General features: G+C 55.4%; 1 protein-coding gene across 1 annotated transcript in view; it reads right to left on the bottom strand.

Annotated features, from left to right (window-relative positions):
- Window positions 1–17,537, bottom strand: part of LOC104135225 (DAB2 interacting protein) — a 177,506-nt gene that overhangs the window by 10,918 nt on the left and 149,051 nt on the right. The window contains exons 7-12 of the mRNA XM_035888607.1: window positions 11,537–11,681; window positions 9,132–9,276; window positions 4,422–4,658; window positions 2,615–2,816; window positions 1,802–1,980; window positions 3–241 (exon numbers count right to left, since the gene is read on the bottom strand). Coding sequence (XP_035744500.1) covers window positions 3–241; window positions 1,802–1,980; window positions 2,615–2,816; window positions 4,422–4,658; window positions 9,132–9,276; window positions 11,537–11,681 — 1,147 coding nt within the window. The remainder of the gene's footprint in view (window positions 1–2; window positions 242–1,801; window positions 1,981–2,614; window positions 2,817–4,421; window positions 4,659–9,131; window positions 9,277–11,536; window positions 11,682–17,537) is intronic.

Here is a 17,537-nt window from a genome sequence, read left to right on the forward strand (position 1 = left end):
ACTGTCATTGAGGGAGTCAGCCGTGCCGGGCGCGTTGGCCCCACTGTCCAAGAGCCGATTGTCCTGCAAGTCCACCATGGACAAACTCTTGCTGCCATTAGACATCTGCACGTCGGGCTCATTGGCCTCTGAGTAACTGGAGCTTCGGGCAGGCGAGGGCTGGGCCCCAGCAGACCTTGTGACAAAAAACAAGTCCTTGTTTTCAGGGGTTGGAGATGGTAACCGTGTGAAATCTATCAGACTGCGGGGAAGTCAGTGCGCAAGGAAGAGGAGAGGAAAACAAAACAAAAAAGAAGAGTTGTGAATGCTGCACCGGAGCAGGAAAACGAAATCAATCAGAAGAGATCTGCGTGGTGCAGCTGTGCGGGATGGGGACATAACCCCTGCGGGCAGGGCTGGCCCGGCTGGGTCCGCCGGCGGGGAGGGAGAGGGGGGTGACAGGGAGCGGGGAGGACGGGGGTGCCCTGGGCCAGCCCCGCAGAGCGGGCGGCTGTAGGCAGGGGAGCGGGGGCCCGTGGGTGCGTGGCCAGAGCCCCGCGCCGCGCAGGAGGCATTCGCAGAGCCCTCGGGGGCTGGATCTGCTCATCACGCTGATGGCACGTGTCACCCGTCCTGATTCCAGCCGGCTGTGCCCGTGCCACTCTCACATCCTCTGCCCTGCTCACATCTGCACAGCACACAGCACCGTGGGGCCTGATCCACACCAGGGCCTCCAAGGGTCAGACAGAGCGCTCTATCGGCAGAGCTAAAGCCTGGCAACCGCAGGTTACCCACCAATTCCTCCTGCTGTAATATTCATTCACGCAATATTGATTTCTTGAGGACAAGAAGAAAGAGCTTTGAAGTAGCTTAATGTGAATATACCCCTGATCAAAGATGGCGCATTGTAAGCAAGTATTTGGGTGAGAGCATACTGTCAGGGATCCTCCATAGCATTAGAATTAAATAATTGCACCTCAAGCTGGGAAGCGTTAGAGATGAAAGCCCTGATTAGAGCAAGTCCAGCACCATTGCTGCCTTTCATTCCTAATTAACCTGTTAAATATTATGAGGTTTCCGCTTACAAACTCTTTTACTCGCAGTGTCTTCTCATCTGCGTGGCCTCCATTTAATTTTCCACAAACAGAAACATTATAGGCCTGCAACAGAGTTGTCTTCCCCATGAATGAAACTCCTTATGTAATTAGGCCAAAAAGTACATCAGGTGACTGTGCCTGTGAATCACTGCTCACCATTCTAAACACCCAGTGGTATAAAAACTGGACAGAGCGGACTGGAATTGACTGTTAGGCCTCTGCAGCTTGGCAACGCTCAGAGGAATGTCCAGATTGGATCTCCGGGCATTCAGCACATACCTGATGTCTTACAGAAATGGGTAAGGCCAATCCTATAAATCTTGCATGCTCAGAGACCTAACGAACTTCACGGCAATACCCATCGCTGAGGTTAGCACAAACAAGCCCTCAAGCTCTCAAAGGACGAACATTTTGTTTCTGCAGCCACATCTCAACAGCTGAGAGAGACCAGAACCACCAAGTTTGTGACTTCCCAAGACCACATCCCCAGTTTGGGCTCACAAGGGACCCAGGATGGAGCCATGTGCTTGCACTACTGCTCGCTGCTTACCCTGGATTCCGAGCTGACATCAGTACCAGTCCTGCCACCAGGAAGCCTAGCCAGCCATCAGGCAGCTCCACACTACACCCTGTCCTGCCTGTCTCTGCAGGTGCCCAGGTTTTGGCAGTAGATGAATATCCAGTATTTCCCTGGTCGGTGGACAGGTCACCTTTTATGCTCTTACCCAGATAAGTCATTCTCTATCACCATTTTCTGTAGCCCCGCAGAGATGCTGTTGCCAGCATTAGGCGTGGATGCAGCGTGATCGGCCGTGACCGAGACCTGCACGCAGGCCGGGTTACTGAGTGCCGAGTTGACGTCCCTCAGGATCCGTGGCAGAGGCCCAAGTTTTGTTGCAGTGCCCTGGGCAGAAAAAAAGAGCAGAATTACTACCAAGATCTTGTATTTTTGCTAGAGAACCGTGGGCTTTGCCAGTTGCTGGACAGTCTCTTTGGTAAATGACGTTAACAACATTCATTTTCTCCACCATTTGCCCCCACCGCTGAGGCTATGGGATGTCCCAGAACATGTGGCTTTAGGAATGATTTTGCTGCTGTGGGGCAGAGGAAGCAAGCGTGATTAACAAAGTTCAGATAGAGAAGACGACAGCTATAGCAAAGCCTGTTCCAGGTCTCTTGACAAAAAAAATCCTTTTAATTAAAAATAAACCTTTTGAATCTGCTGGGACAGACAAAATCCTGGTGTTCGGCAGCTCTGCCTTCTCCTCCCACCGGCCCCTCCATCCTCGCCCCCAGGGATAAACAGCAGAGGAGGGAACAAGCCGTCCTGAACGGCCCTGGGTGCAGAGAGTGAGCTGTGCTCTGCAGCACGTGCAAAGGCTGGGGAAGTGCTACGGGTCAGGACCAGCGGCGCTGTGCACAGACATAGTGAACGGGTTGCTCCCTGCTGGAGATGGGGAGCTGGGTGGTGTGGGGCATCCACCCAGCGCCGGCCAACTGCGCTCCCCCCAGCGCCTGCCCCTGCGAGCCCCCTGTACCTGCTCCAGCTGAGAAATGACTTCCCAGAGTAGTGAGTGCAAGGTGGAGAGTTCCCGGCCCAGGTCAATGTAGCCTTCAAAGCCAGCTGTGTTCGAGATGGTTTCGGGGTTGGAAATCTCCAGTAGAAATCTCTGCATGTTAGTCCATTCATGTTCCAGGAACTGATTCATAAAGGACATGTATTCCTCTTTGCTGCCAAACCTATCGAGACAGCAAGATGAATTTCAGCTCAATCCTGTAAACAGAAGTGCAGTCAACACAACGGGTAGGTACCCAGGCAGGTAAGAATGCCAGAGCCTTCCTCCAGCATCTGAACCTTCCAAAGCCTTTGGGATCATTGGGTTGCTAGCAGGCACCTGGTGCCTCACTGAATGTGAAATCAAAATTAACTCCAGCCTAATCCTGTTAAGTCCCCATCAGCATGGGATCTCCGCAGCAGAAATGAAGGTGCAAGCGAGAGAAACAAAGCTGGGCTTGGTAATGGGGTGTATCTTACTGCTGGGCCAGGGCACAGCCTCCAGAAACAGGACCTGTCACTGGAAATAAAGAAATCGTAATACCAAGCACCATCAGCTGACTGAAGCCCAGCAGAAGATGGTGGCGGGAATCCTGCGCTCCCCCCACTCTCGCACGGGCACTGAAGCAAAGTCCAGCCACGCCGGTGCTGCTGCCCCGGCACAGCCGCTCCGGGGATCCCCCTGGAGAGCCAACCTGCAGCTGGGCCAGCCCGTTTGTCCCCTTGGGCTTCCTGCAACCCCCTTCTGCCCTCCAAGCGCCCACCCCGACTCTACTCTGGGTTAGATGTCTTATTTAGAGCACAACAGGGACGGCCTCGTGGTTCAACCGTACCAGTAGCGGTTGGTGCCGTGCCAGCGATTCGGCGAGGCGAGGTTCGGCTGCGTGCCGTCTGCAGGCCAGCTCTGCTCGATCACTTTGGCTTGACTAATGTCAGCTTAGCTAAAGAGTCTTTCCTGCAAAGTGCTGAAAACCTGAAGCCCCTTTCGTTAGGGATTGGTCAGGAATACAGGCAATTTCTGTCATCTCGCGTAACACACTCGAACGTCTTCCATCTCGGGCTGCGTGCATGTAGGCGCGCTCCTGACGGCGAGTGTGTGCACTAAGCTAGTTTCCAAATCTAAGAAGCTTTAGGCAGAAACTGTCCATTCACGTTTCGGAAAGCTCATCATTTTGTTATCAGAGCTCAGGATAAGTAGCTCAGAGCTGCAGCCAGCGGAAAGATTTTTTGAAATCTCTCGCTTTGTTTCCATCAAGCCGACGGGCTTAGTTAGAAATGGAGAGGTTCCCCATTCGCTTTTCGTACCTTCCTGGTACAGGCAATTGCATTTTAATAGCAGGGAAGGTCCCAGAGCTCACAGGAGGGAAGGACCAGCTCCAGAGCTATGCACACCATGGCTGCTGTTTGGGTTCTGGTGCTGCTGGTGCCTGTGACCGGAGGTGGCCGTGCCCCGCTGCCAGCCATGCCCCACACAGCCACCACGGGACGAAGCACCCGACCGTGCTGGGGCGTTCCTGCCGCCATCTCGCCTGTGTGGTCAAAGCAGCCTGTTTTCCTACTCATAAAACACGTCCTGTTTTGGAAAATTGAATGCTCTCCCTGACCCAACAGTGAGGGAATGGGTCCCAGAGAGACAGGGAGGAAAAAGCCAACAGGAAACAAATGGGCCCTTTCCATCGAGGAAAGGAGCGGCCAGGGAGGGACAACGGGTGCCAGAGCCGTGGCTCTGCCTACGCACCCCCTTCCCCCTCTTCAGGCCCGTCCCCTCCCGCGCCGGCACCCCGGCTTACTTGGCGAAGTTGGCGAGGTTCTGGGTGACCTTGGCAATGAGAGTCAAAGTGCGCGCAGTGCGGTCGTCCGGGTACTCCTGCAGGAGACTGAAGAGGGACGGGGACATGATGGCCGGACAGAGGAACCGGAGGAACAGGGAGGCACTGATCAGTCGCTCGCTGATGTCTGGGCGGCCTCGATTGCTGCATTCTTGTCTCCAGGAGGCAAAAACTTCTTTGAGCTCCCTTGGGAAGACGCTGAAACGACAGAAGGACATGCAGGGACGGCAAGTTCAAGGCCAAGGCGTTCAAACTGCCACACAGCGGTAACTAACCGTGGTCCCAATGGGCGGTGGGGTGCGACACCCAGCCCTGTACAAGAGCGGAGCCCTCTCGCCCTGTTGATCTACAGCAACACCGCTACCCACACCGGTTGTGGGCTCTTGTCCTCTCTTTTTGCAGAGTGTCCCTTAGGAGACTCGAACTACACAGGAAAAAGCAAAGCCATTCCATAAAGCTGTAAGAGGAGCAGCTTTCATCAGACTGATGCTCCTGGTCATGCCGGGTGCCAAAACCCCCGACAGCTGGGATGATGGAGAGATGAAACCAACCGCACAGAGCAGCTCATGGCAAGGCAGCCGGCTGTGTCACGGGGCGCTGCTAACGAGGGGAAGCTCAGCCACCAAGGTGGAGAGCATCTCCTGAGGAACCACAGCGCCGTGGGAGCCCCTCGGCAGAAACACGGCAGCACCGGGGGCACCGGCACAGCTGCTGCTCGGAGGGAGGGCTGTGCTAATTGTAATGCTCCTGTTCCAGGCACCTGGATCAAATCCCACTCTGCCTAGCACAACCGTGGAGCCCCACCGGAGTTACTCCAGCTTTGTAACTGTGCAGACCTCAGCCTGGCTTTCCCGGACACCAGAATTTCCCCAGGCCCAGCCGACGCTCGCTGCAGCAGCCCTTATCGCTGGAGAACTTGCTGCCTGTTTCTGCTCAGCCCTCCCCAGCTCTCTGCTCCCACCTTATCCTGTTCCCAGCACGTGTTATTTATTCAGCTGGATACTCCCACCCGTGGGAGCGGGCTGGCCAAGGGTCCCACCGCGCTGCCGTCGGTCCCCTGGGTCCCTGGCACACAGCTCCCCCCCTGCCCCGGAGCTGCCCTGGCCAGCAACCACCGCCTTTTGTTTCAAAACCAGCGCTGTTTCCCGACAGAGCTGGATGGTACACAAACAGACCGAAGAGGGCTTGGACTCCATTTTAGGCCATAAATCTCCCTAACAAACAGCCATTTTAGAGGATGGTTTCCCAGTTTTGCTGCAGGGACCATCTGGGAGAAGCAAAGCGATGTCAGCTTCTCCCTGGCCTGCCCCTCTCTCTGGGACTGACTGCCCTGCGGCTGAACCTCGCACCAGTCGGGAAGAAGAGAAAACCATGGAAGTTGCACAGCCAGAGGCACTGTCCACTGTCCACCAGCAGCAAGAACCAGGTGGGAGGCTCTGAAACAGAGGAGGACTCAGAGCAAAGAAGCCCTGCGGCAGCACCGCCAGCTCTCCGGGCGAATACAAGGGTGCTCCTCCTGCTGGCAGTGCTCCCCATCCTCTGGCCTCCGCTTCCCAGGGCTACAGACACTCACTTCATCAAGCCCAACTGACTGCTCCTTGCCACGGCTGCAGCCTTCAGGACCCGTGGGATTTGTGGTCCCACCAGCGGCACGTACCCTGCAGCCCTCACCCCTCGTTTCATTAACCTGCCAGCTGCAGACGTCGGTCCTTCCGACACGGGCGGCGATGCTCCGTGGAAGCGCTCGGCCAACGCTGCCGTCATTTTCAGCTTCTGCTCCGTGTTGGCTTCGTGCTTTCACCCATGTGAGCTCCTACCCTGTGCTTTACAAATAACATTAGCCAGCGTCTTCAGCTGGATAAATTCTCCTCTGTCTTTGGCTTGATCCACACAATTGGACAAAGCCCTTTTACTTCATGGTGTTTGCCCAGAAACAGGAGAATCCTTTAAGCAATTTAAGGCTTGAATGATCAGGACAGGTTGTACAGTTACTGGAAAGTAAACCCTTGAAAATGCAGGCAGCGGCTGCACGCAGCCTGCGAGCGCTGCTCACCGTCACAGCCTGGGAGACCATAAAAGTTTAATTGTGTTACAGCGGATGGAATTCAGTTCGCCGGCTTTATGTGACAAACGGGCCCGTAATTCATTACCCAACTTTCCAGTAACGAGCTTCCACATGCTGAATTTCTGCTTACACTGAAACTTTCCAGATGTCCAAATTATGTCATAATTATAACAATTTTCAGTTATTGTAAACCTCTTTCCTCTCTCTTGATTCTCTCCAGCAGATGAGGACGCGTACTCTGGCACTCTATTTAAAGCAAGATCGTTAGCTGTCAGGATACCTCGCCCAGTCCTGAATGCTCATCAGCCCAATTAATCCCCAAGAACCCCCTGAGCACAAAGGGTGGAGGGGGAACCACTCAGAGCAGCGGCTCAGCTGCTCCCGCCTTCCTCGGAAAGGCAGGGCTGGGGGAACAAACTTCCCATGCATTCCTGACTTCCCTTAGGTCACTTTTCAAGCCTATTTTTAGAGCGACCTTTTAGCGCTGCTTTGGGTACTTTTAGGAAGACGTTAATTCAAACAGTGATAATCTACTGGTTTCGAAGAGCAGCGAATCCCTCCTGGGAGAGCAGGTAACCGCCGTTCCTGAGTCCGGGAGTTACTAAGTGGCCCAGGATAAGGTCTAGGATACCTGTAAAGAAATCTGCCCTTTTGCTTATTTGCGGTAGACAGAGGAAGCCTGAGTGAGCCTCTTGCTGCTTGTTCTCCCCCTCAGCAATATCAAGAAAAGCAATTCCCTTCCTGGGCTTGCAGGAGGGCACACTCGGTGTCCTGGCAGGTTACCTATAATGAGTTTTCAGGCCTCAACAGAAGAGCTAGGATAGGAGAGAAAATAAGAAGTCTTTATTATCAAATACTTCCTTCCTCCAATATTACCCTTAGTTGATGTTTTGCAACTAAATACATTAATAAAAACCAAGCCCGGACTTTTAAGCAGTCTTGCAACTGCAAATCCAGCAGCGAGACAAAAATGATCCTTCTCATAGGACCAGGACCAGAGTCTCTGGGTATGTTAGCAAGAAGCAGTAAGAAAATATTTTTATTTCTCCAAGAGGGTCACAAGCCCATTTCTTCCCCTTTCAGGTCACCTTTGCAGGCAGCGGCTGAGCAGCCCCAAGGGCTCCTGGCTCCCAGTCCCCAGGGCTGAGCAGCAGGTCACACCACGAGCACGGCCGTGCCCGACAGCCACCTCCACAAGATACGACCACCTTACTCCAGTCAATTTTGCATATTTAGGCCTGTCCCAATTAGTTGCAAGAAACCTTTACCCTGAGAACAACCAACTAGGAAATGCCTCAAACTGCATACCGGGACTTGGGCCAAGGAGGCGACGGGCTCCCCTCCACCTCAGCAAGCACCCCGGGGCTGGGAGAGAGAGGGGTTAACCCAGAGGAATGCAGGACGCTGAGCAAAACAGCAGGAACCCCTCTGCTCTGCTCTGGGGAGACCTCCCCTGGAGCCCTGCGTCCAGCTCGGGAGCCCTCAGCACCAGGAGGACATGGACCTGTTGGAGCGGGGCCAGAGGAGGGCTACTAAAATGCTGCGAGGGCTGGAGCCCCTCTGCTCTGAGGCCAGGCTGGGAGAGTGGGGGGTGTTCAGCCGGGAGAAGAGAAGGCTGCGGGCAGAGCTGAGTGCGGCCGCTCAGGGCTTCAAGGGGGCCCAGAGGAAAGGGGGGGACAAGCTTTTTAGTAGGGCCAGCTGGGACAAGACAAGGGGTGATGGCTTTAAACTAAACCAGGGTAGGTTTAGACTGGATCTAAGGAAGAAATTCTTTACACTGAGGGTGGTGAAACCCTGGCAGGGGTTGCCCAGAGAGGGGGTGGAGGCCCCATCCCTGGGAACTTTCAAGACCAGGTTGGACGGGGCTCTGAGCAACCTGATCTGGTTAGCAGTGTCCCTGCTCACTGTAGGGGGGGGGTTGGACTAAATGACCTCTAGGGGTCCCTTCCAACCCAAAACATTCTATGATTCTATGATCTGCCTGAACAGAAGCTCCCTGTGCTGGTGCAGCTTCCGCGCAGGAGCAGCGCCCCAGACCCCGGTGCTGCAGAGAGGACTTCCAAACTTCACCCCACGTGCTGGGGAGGCAGGCAGGGTCCGTCAGTCTGACCCAGACTGGATCATCACAGGGGTAGGAGACGCAGGACGCGCATTTCTGCCCTTTATTCCTGACTTTCATAGACAGTTGGCATCAAGTCCCTCTCTGAACTGGTCACACTGGCAAAGGCATTTCGTGTTCCTTCACTCCGCTGCCCTGTCCCCGTGTCTGCGCACCAGTAACCCTTCAGCACCCACCGAAAACAAGCCCGATGGAGAACCAGTGTGGCTGTCGCACCCCCAGAGCAGATCCTCCCAACTCTGCCCGGGGTGGGAGCTGCCGTCTCCCCCCTGGCCATCCTCATCCCTGCCCCTGGACCACCTGGGCTCCCTTGCGCGCTGCAGGACGCGGGCAGGGCCCCGCAGCTCTCCCTCCAAAGCTCTCGGACAAGCTGCCCATCGTCACAGCTAAGGGACGGGTACCAACAGCCACCCTCGTCCCTGCAGCCGTGCCGCCTGTGGGCTAGCGGCGGGCGTGCGGAGGGGAGCCGCACTCGTGGGATACCCACCAGTAGGAGTTGATGATTTTGCAGAAGGCCAGCTCGCAGCACATCTTCAGGTTGCTCTGATGCTCAGGAAGGTCTGAAGATGAGCACTTACTGGGATCCACTTCACAATTTTCATCCGATTCGTACAGTGCCTTGATAAACTCCCCTGTAAAACAGACAACCGGGGATAGGTTTTGGAGACATGAGAGACACAGCCTTCAAGCAATTCTGTTGGTAAGCCCCAGTGCCCCAGCAGTTGTTACCCCATGCCCCGTCACGAACAGAAGCTGAGTACGAGAGCAGGCGGCGGTGGCTCCCGGGGCAGGCTGTGCCCCAGCCGGCTCTCAGGATCTCCAAGCAGCGCCAGGAGCGGCCGGCACCGCCTTGGGAGCTCACAAACCAACACAGCAGGCCCTGCAGAAAGGCACCCAGACTCCCAACGAGCGCGTTTCATCCCTCTTCCCCAGTTGGCAGCTCTGCCGCTGCGGCTATGGGCTATTGCATCAGACCTCCGCTGCCAAAACACCCGCACGCCCGCTTCCTCAGCCTGCCCCAACCCCCCGTGACACCAGCTCCAGAGACGCTCCCTCGGGGGAATCCAGTAGGAAGTATGCTGGCAGGTTCTGTAATTATTTGTAGGATGGCCTGCTACTGCAGACTCTGCCCTGGCGCTGACAAGCCAGCGTGATTCACAGGAGAAATAGGTAATTAAAGGAAAGAACAATTTACTTGGTTTATTTGGAGCTGAACATCAGACAAAATTAAATTTAAATATTTCTCTGAGTGTCCCTGCACTCCTGTTTGCTGCCTGGCTGCTCCTCACCCTTTGGAGCCACCCTGCTCTGCCAGCTCCTCGCCCTCGTGCCCCCTTCCACCCCGGGGGAGCGGCACGGACCCCGCTGCCCGGGCTGAGGGGGCTCCCCACCGCCCCCCCACGTGCCCAGCACACAGCACTGGCCATTTAGCTATGGACCCACAGGGCTGGGTGAAAGGTTTGCTTTGGTTTTTCTTCTAATTCCAGTTGGTTTGCTCATCTCCTAATTCCTGACCGCCTTGGATTTTCCCCAACCTCCTGGGTTTTGCCCACCCTAGTCTGCATTCCTCCCCTATTGCCAAAACAGATTTTAATTACGTACTGGAGAGCCTCTCCAATGTATTTTCAGCTCTGCCAGGGAGCTCTGGAGCCTCTCTGCTCGCCTGCAGGTGATGCCTGCTGTTTTTATCCGGCCCTATTACTTGCTCGTGCTTCACGGTTTGAAGGAAAGCGCTACGCCGTGTGGTGTGACCCTGTGCCACGCAGATGAATCGTTTCACTGATAAAAGATCTATGCAGAACCAGGGCCACGACCAGCGAGCAAGAACCGCAGGCTCCTCCTGCACTGGATGGAGCTGGCTTGGCAGCATTTCGCTGAGCCCGGAAAGGGGAATATTTCAAAAGTCTCTGCCTTCATTAATCTCCTGGCTTTTTAGAGATCTTACGAGGTAATCTACTTACAGACTTGCCTTCAACCAGAAAGCATTACAAGGCAGAAATAAATAATATTCCTTTTCCTATTCTCGTGGGCTATCTCTTGGTTTGACTGAATTTGCTCAACGATCTTCACACCACCCCCCCCACACCCCAACGTTGTCATTACTATTATCTTAATAAAGCATTTCCAGTACTTTGCTCCTTGCTAACATCACACAAACCTGTTAGTAGGAACCCAACATGCTGAAAAATTAACAGCTCAACAGAAACCCTGCTCACCCTACTGCTAAGCTGGGGTTCCACTCTGGCTGCCTTCGGCTGAGGTTCAAAGGCAGCCTCTCCCCATCCTTGCGCCGTGCTGGCTGCACGCAGCAACACAGCAATTCCTTCCTGACCTGCCCAGAAGCAGAAGCTCTCATTATTTTCATTTGCATCAAGAGAAATATTTTTGGAGCCGTAAACATAGCCAGCACTTTAAAAAAAGAAACCCAACCCAACCAAACCACCAGGAGGGTTCCCAGGGAGATCGAGGAGGCACCGCTCATCACTGTAGCTTGGGAGATTTCATCTGCCTCGGTCGGGCGGCGAGGAAGCGGGGAGCATCTCTGGCGGGGGTGTGCAATCAGGGGGAGGATTCAATCAGCCTCCGTGACACTGCCAGCGCCGAGACAGAAGACTTGGCAGGCAGCATCATGCCTTCAAATATCAATTTGTTACCTCCTCTGAAGGCAGATTAAAGCACCAACTCAGCAGCGACCTTCACCTGGGAGCAGAGAGCTGCCCGCTGTGGCCGTGCCCCGGGCTCAGACCCCGCTGCCAGAGAAACCCTCCAGCAGGTAAATGCTGGTGCCTCCTACGGCCATCAGGGCTCAGCCGATGGTCTCCACCCCGCGGAGCATCCTGCAGCTTCAAGGAGGCCCTCTCTGGGCAAGACCTGCCAAGGCTCTGTACGTACCTAAGGCATCTTGCAAGTATTTCTGCCCCACCAGCTTCAGGTATTCTTCGATTGCTTTGGTGGCCAGTGTATTCTCCCTGAAAATGAGATGCTCATTCTCACCACAGCGATCAACTTCAGACATCATCAGGTCAGTCAAGAAATCCTGGAAAGCAAAGCCCATGGTGGGTCACCACGCACTGACACACGCTTTGTCCAGCAGCGCCGGCAACCTCCCCTTCTCCCGAGAGGTCTCACCTTCGTAAGACACCGGAGGGAGCGGAGGTGCTGCGGGCCATCCTGCGTGTGCACGCTGCCTTACCACCAGCCCGACTTGCATAGAATCACAGAATAGAATCATAGAATCGTTTAGGTTGGAGAAGACCTTTAAGATCATCAAGTCCAACCGTCAACCTAACCCTGCCATCCCACCACTAAACCCTGTCCTGTTTCTCCAGCCTCATGGAGACAAGAGAGATAAATCGCTGGAGAGTGACAACTTTTGCACCCCAAAAAATGATTCATTCCAGGCCTGCACCACATTCACCCCTCCATCAGTGCTGGTTTTTGGTCGGGTCTCGTACCAGCCTCGCGTTTTGTGGGTGAAACATTTTCTCCACTGTTCAATTGGCTGCATTGGGTGTTTAACCACACTGGTTGCAGAACAGGGGCAGACAGACATCATGAGCCGTACCCCACAGTTAACAGCTGAGAATTGATCCTGTAATATGCATCGAGATGCTCAGATGTCCCATTTCCTTAGCATTCGTGGACACGAACAGCACTGCCACAGCCCCCATTTTGGGCACATTTTTGGTCTGACGTGCACACAACCAAATTCAATGCCATTTTACACCCCTCCGTGCTGCAAAGCACTGGAAGGGGTGAGCAGGAGCAGACCAACCCTCCGTGCTGCAAAGCACTGGAAGGGGTGAGCAGGAGCAGACCGCGCGCTGGCAGCTGCCCCGTGCATCAGTCTCGGCTACCAAATTGCAAATTCTAACAAAACCCCAGCATTTCAGACCCAGCTCCACGTCCGCTTCAGCAACAGCATTAACTGATCCGAGAGGGTCCCGCAGCTCCCCATGCATTCTGCTGGAAATCCACTACGTGGTGTAGTATTTAGTGTGCTCTACCTAGCGTTAATGCAGGAGCCACGCCAGGCAGTTTTTAATGCTCATACACATTCAGCTCCTGTTCTCTGCACGGCTAATGGGAGAAGCAGCTCTGGGCTCCTGCCCAGCGGAAAGGGTCGCCCTCCTCCCACCCAGCACCACGCACCCGGAGGACAAGGGGGAAGGGGCTGCCGGCGCCCTGTGAATCCCGTGCATCCCTGTTTCCCCATGCCGGAGACAGAGCATCGTTGAGGTACAATTCCCTGCTACAACCAAGGGCACCTTTTTTTTTTTTTTTTTAAACTGCCTTCCTCTAAAACAAAATCATTTGCTCAGTAATAACCTTTCACTACGAAATTCTCCTTCATTTGTCACGGCCGTGCCAGATGTAACCTGTTCCTGGCAGGGGCAGCGGGAGCACCCCAGAGCTGCCATGCAGGGACCCAGGTCCTGTCCTCGCCGTCCCCCCATAAAGCAGAGCCCCCCGAGCCCCCAAAGCGCTGTGGCCACGACCCAGCCCGCTCCAACCCAGCCTCGGCAGAGGGGACACTCGGGTCCCATCCCCTGCCCTCCGCCGCCCGGGAGACTTCCAAGAGAAATCTCTGCTCAGCTCCATTTCGGTTTTCATACGGATGCCTGTGCATTGGAGGTTTAATCAAGGTTCAACAAACAGCTCCCCTTGAACCCAACAGACCCAAACCTTCCATCCCCAGGCCCTTCGTTACTGTGGTTCTGTCCCTGAGAAAGGACAAGCCAGGCGGCCGGCAGGCGAGGAGGGCTGGCATCCGCAGCCCCCAACGGCCCGAGCCCTCCCGCCTTCCCGCAACACCACGGCTGGGACTGACACGATGCCGTGACCTTCCCAGAAAAGCCTCCAAAAACGCCAGAGAAGAAGCTTTGTGGGGGGGAAGGGGGAAAAAAAAAAAAAAAAAAAAAAAAAAAAGTCACATCCATTATTCCATTAGCCAGGAGATCTCCTTCCTCAGATCCCGCTACGTCTGCAATGCTCCGGCAGCTGCAGAGGCAAAAATCCCTCCTGGAAGCAAAGCACGTGCCTCCCCCCACTATTTTCTCTCATTTTGTCCCTTTTATCAGCCAAGCTGGAATGAAACTTTAAACCCCTGCTCAAATCCTGTTAACTGCTATCTGGGTAACTCATCACCTTTATCGTCCTGGGTCTCTCCCGGGGTACGTTTCAATTCCAAGCCACAGCTCAGGCTGACACAAGGTGCTGATTCTTAATTAGCAGCCGCTGACCTTGGCTTTGCTTGATTCTCTTTCCTGTCACTTTCCCAACATACTAATTATCTCAGGAACACCGAGTTTTATAGCTGCTCTTGGCCAAGTGTTTGCTTTCCCCCCCTCTTGTCAGCTGAGGACTGGCTGCCGCGGGGTGCGGGGCCAAGCTGCGATGCACAACCCAACGGCGAGCCGGGGCTGCCACGCGGTGGAAACCCAGGGGTCAAGCTTTAGCCAGCGATAATGTGAATTTTGATGATTTCAGCTGATCTACAGAATTCACCTGAATTTAAAATGAGGCAAAATTCCAGTCTGGGACTCAACACAAAGCCAGAGAAGATCCCTCCGAAGCCTCAGATGCCATCGTTACCCGCTGCAGAGCGCTTGCAGCCCTTGTCTCTGAAGCTGCTGAAATCCCAAAGAGCTCCATTACGGCGCAGCACCCAAAGCCGGGGTGTAACGTGGCAGAATCCGGCCTTGCTGCTGACCAGGGGATGGAGGCGAGAGCCAGAATGCCCAAGAGCATCCCCAGGCCAGGGCTTCTCACCATCCCCAGCAGGTCCAGCCTCCCTGGGCTGCAGGAGGCGTCTCGCCGGGCTGGAGGAACCGGCCCCAAGATCCATCAGGGATCAGAAAACCCACAGCCAGCATCCTCGTGTGAGCGGAGCTCTGCTCGCCGCCGGGAAGGAGCCTCGTCCGTGGGTCAGTTCCCATGACATGCTGCAATTCCTGTCCCAGGGCCATCTTCCAGATCTTGCCTTCCCTCCACAGAAAAAAAAGCCATATCAGCTCTGGATCACACGTCTGGTATCTCTGCCTTAAGTATGCCAGCAGCCAGCACTCGGAAGACACAAATGGAATGCAAATACTTGTCGAATCCCTCCGGGGGCCTCACTCACCCACATACAAGGCTCTGAATAAAATGCAATAACTAAAGCCAATAAAACTCCCTGTTTCTGAGCAGCAGAGATCAGCGGGGGGTTGTTTTTAGTTAGGGCCCCTGGCAATGGAAGAAAATAAGATGCTTTATTTCATTCCATTGGAGTTGAGAGGGGAAGGAAAAGGTCTACAGTAAAAATGAAGGGCTGTGGCAGCCTTCTTCAGCCCTGCTCCCGCGTTTATTCTAAGGATTTTTGCTTCAGACTGGACACAGCTGAACCTGTGCAACTTCAGTCACTGCACATACGCTGATAAAGAAGAGCAGTTCATAAATAAATAAATAAATAAAGAGCGTGACAGCACAAGGCTGCACTGGTTTCCAGCACTTTTCAAATAAACCCGAGCACGAGCCCGCAGCAGCACGTGCTAGCTGAGGCAGCTCCTCCAAGTCCTCAGCACACAGGGGGTTTGCTGCTCGAGCGGCAGCCCCGTCCTCAGCACCCCCTCAGACCCCACCACAAGGTACCCCCAGTGCTGCAGCATCCCCTCCGCCTGGGACGCCCGCGCTGCTCCGCAGGTCATCTCCCCACACCCTCCGGCACAGCACCCTCTGGAACGGGCTGCGTGTCACCCCCGGCACCCGTCCTGCAGCACGGGGCAGCCAGCAGTGCTGCCCTGAGCCTGGCTTTGCTCCTGCATGTCACCCCTGGCCTGAGCCTGGTTTGCTCCTGTGTGTCACCCCTGGCCTGAGCTTGGCTTTGCTCCTGCATGTCATCCCTGCCCTGAGCCTGGCTTTGCTCCTGCATGACACCCCTGCCCTGAGCCTGGCTTTGCTCCTGCGTGTCACCCCTGCCCTGAGCCTGGCTTTGCTCCTGCGTGTCATCCCTGCCCTGAGCCTGGCTTTGCTCCTTCATGTCACCCCTGCCCTGAGCCTGGCTTTGCTCCTGCGTGTCACCCCTGCCCTAAGCCTGGCTTTGCTCCCTTGCACCTCACTCTGCCCTTCAAACGTCTCCATCCTGATTTACCTGTAGCGTAGCCTAAAAACTTTCCCACTTCCCCTGGCTCTTCATCTGTTGAGCTGCAGATGCTGCCTCCCCTGCCCCGCCGGGGTGAATTCATCGTCCTGTCTCAAACCACAACCAAAAAGCATCTTCCTGTGGGTGAGGACACGAGTCCTAACCCCGGCCTCGTCCCTCGCACATGCAGCAATTCAGGACATCTGACAAAGTCATCTCGCAGCAGGACTGCTTCACGCTGCCACAGCACATCCCCCAAACCTTTGCCTGGGGAAGCTGGAAGGAGAATACGGAGACAGGGGTGATGCCCTGGAAATAGGGGCGATGCCCTGGAAAAGAACACACTGCAGCTCCGCGCGAGGTCCCTGCCGGCGGAGCCTGAAGCTGCTGCCCCGTGTCAGCCGGCATCAGCCCAGGGCCCAGCTGCCCGGGGGGGGACTGCACTGGAAAAGGCTCATTGGAAAGCAAAGTCCACTGAGAGAAAAACCAACACCTGCTCGGGAAAACAATCCTTCACCGCCCATGTCAACAGGGCCAAGGAAGCGCACTAACTGCATTGCTCAAACACAAAAAATGGGAAGAAAAAGCTTCTTCGCAGGGGACGAAGCTGGAGCAGAGAAGACAGCTGATGCCGCCACACGCCTGATCGGGGCCAGCAGCCCCGAGCACCGCTAGCCCTTGGCCCCGCACGCCCCGCCGGGCTGGGGGGGCCCAGCACCCGCCGTGCTTGAAACCGCTTGGCAGTGCCAAGAAAGCCCACCCCTCCCCAGCGAGGGGTCGCCTACATCGAGCATCCCAGTCCCGACGGGGCTCACGGTGCCAGTCCCTGGGCGCAGGGGGTGTCACTGGGCAATGCCTCCCTCCTCCCGAGCCCAGGAGGCAGGAAGATGGAGCCAGCCTGTGCCTGGCGTGGCGGTGGTGAGAGCAGGAGCGTTTCCTAGGCAAAGGGAGCCTTTCCAGAGAGCTAACAAACAAGTCACACTAATTCTGCAGGACATGTCCTGTCCCCAGCCAGGAAGGATTTTGCACCTCACCACCCCAGGGAAGATCCTCCAGCCCCTCAGGGACGCGTCCCCAGCTGGAGCACACAGGGTGTCACGGAGCTGACGAGACCCGCGCCCCGCACCGCCGCTTGGGTCGTGCGCCCCTCTGGGCTGGAGCTGATTGCTCCCAGTATCGGAACTGACTGATGGGCAGACCAACTTTGAAATAATAAGGTTCTCCACATCACAAGCCTGATTAATAGGATTGACTTAACCTTAAGAGGATTGAATTGATAAAGGTAATAAGATTACTGCTTATTTCGCAGCCCAGCCCAGAGCCTAGCTGGGCTTTTATGCAAAGGTGAAAACCACCAGGAGCTGGTAGGGCTGCAGGTCACCGGCGGACGAGTGTCAGGGCACGCCTACGTAAACGCGGTGTTCAACGGTGCTGAGCTCTGCGAGGAGAGGGGCAGCGACTGGGTCCTGGGCAGATGGCACGGAACCAAGGACCCCGACTTCTCACCACCCCACAATTCCTCTGAGGATCTGTGCTGGACTCTTCTCTGCTGGGAAACGCGGGGACGGTCCCTCCCTTGAGCACGGAAGCTCATCCTCGAGGCTCCTGGCATCTTCTCCTTGGGAAAAGGCAGTGAAGTGGCAACGCGAGGGTTAAAACACAGCCATCTGTGGCCATCACCTTGCTTAAGGCGATAAGAAAACCTAACTGAGGGATACAGCAGTAACCACCCAGGGACCGCCACCTCCCGTGAGGGCCGAGGGGCCAGATCCC

This window comes from Egretta garzetta, unplaced genomic scaffold (genome assembly GCF_000687185.1).
Source record: "Egretta garzetta isolate BGI_Z169 unplaced genomic scaffold, ASM68718v1 scaffold211, whole genome shotgun sequence".
Classification (NCBI taxonomy): Eukaryota; Metazoa; Chordata; class Aves; order Pelecaniformes; family Ardeidae; genus Egretta; species Egretta garzetta.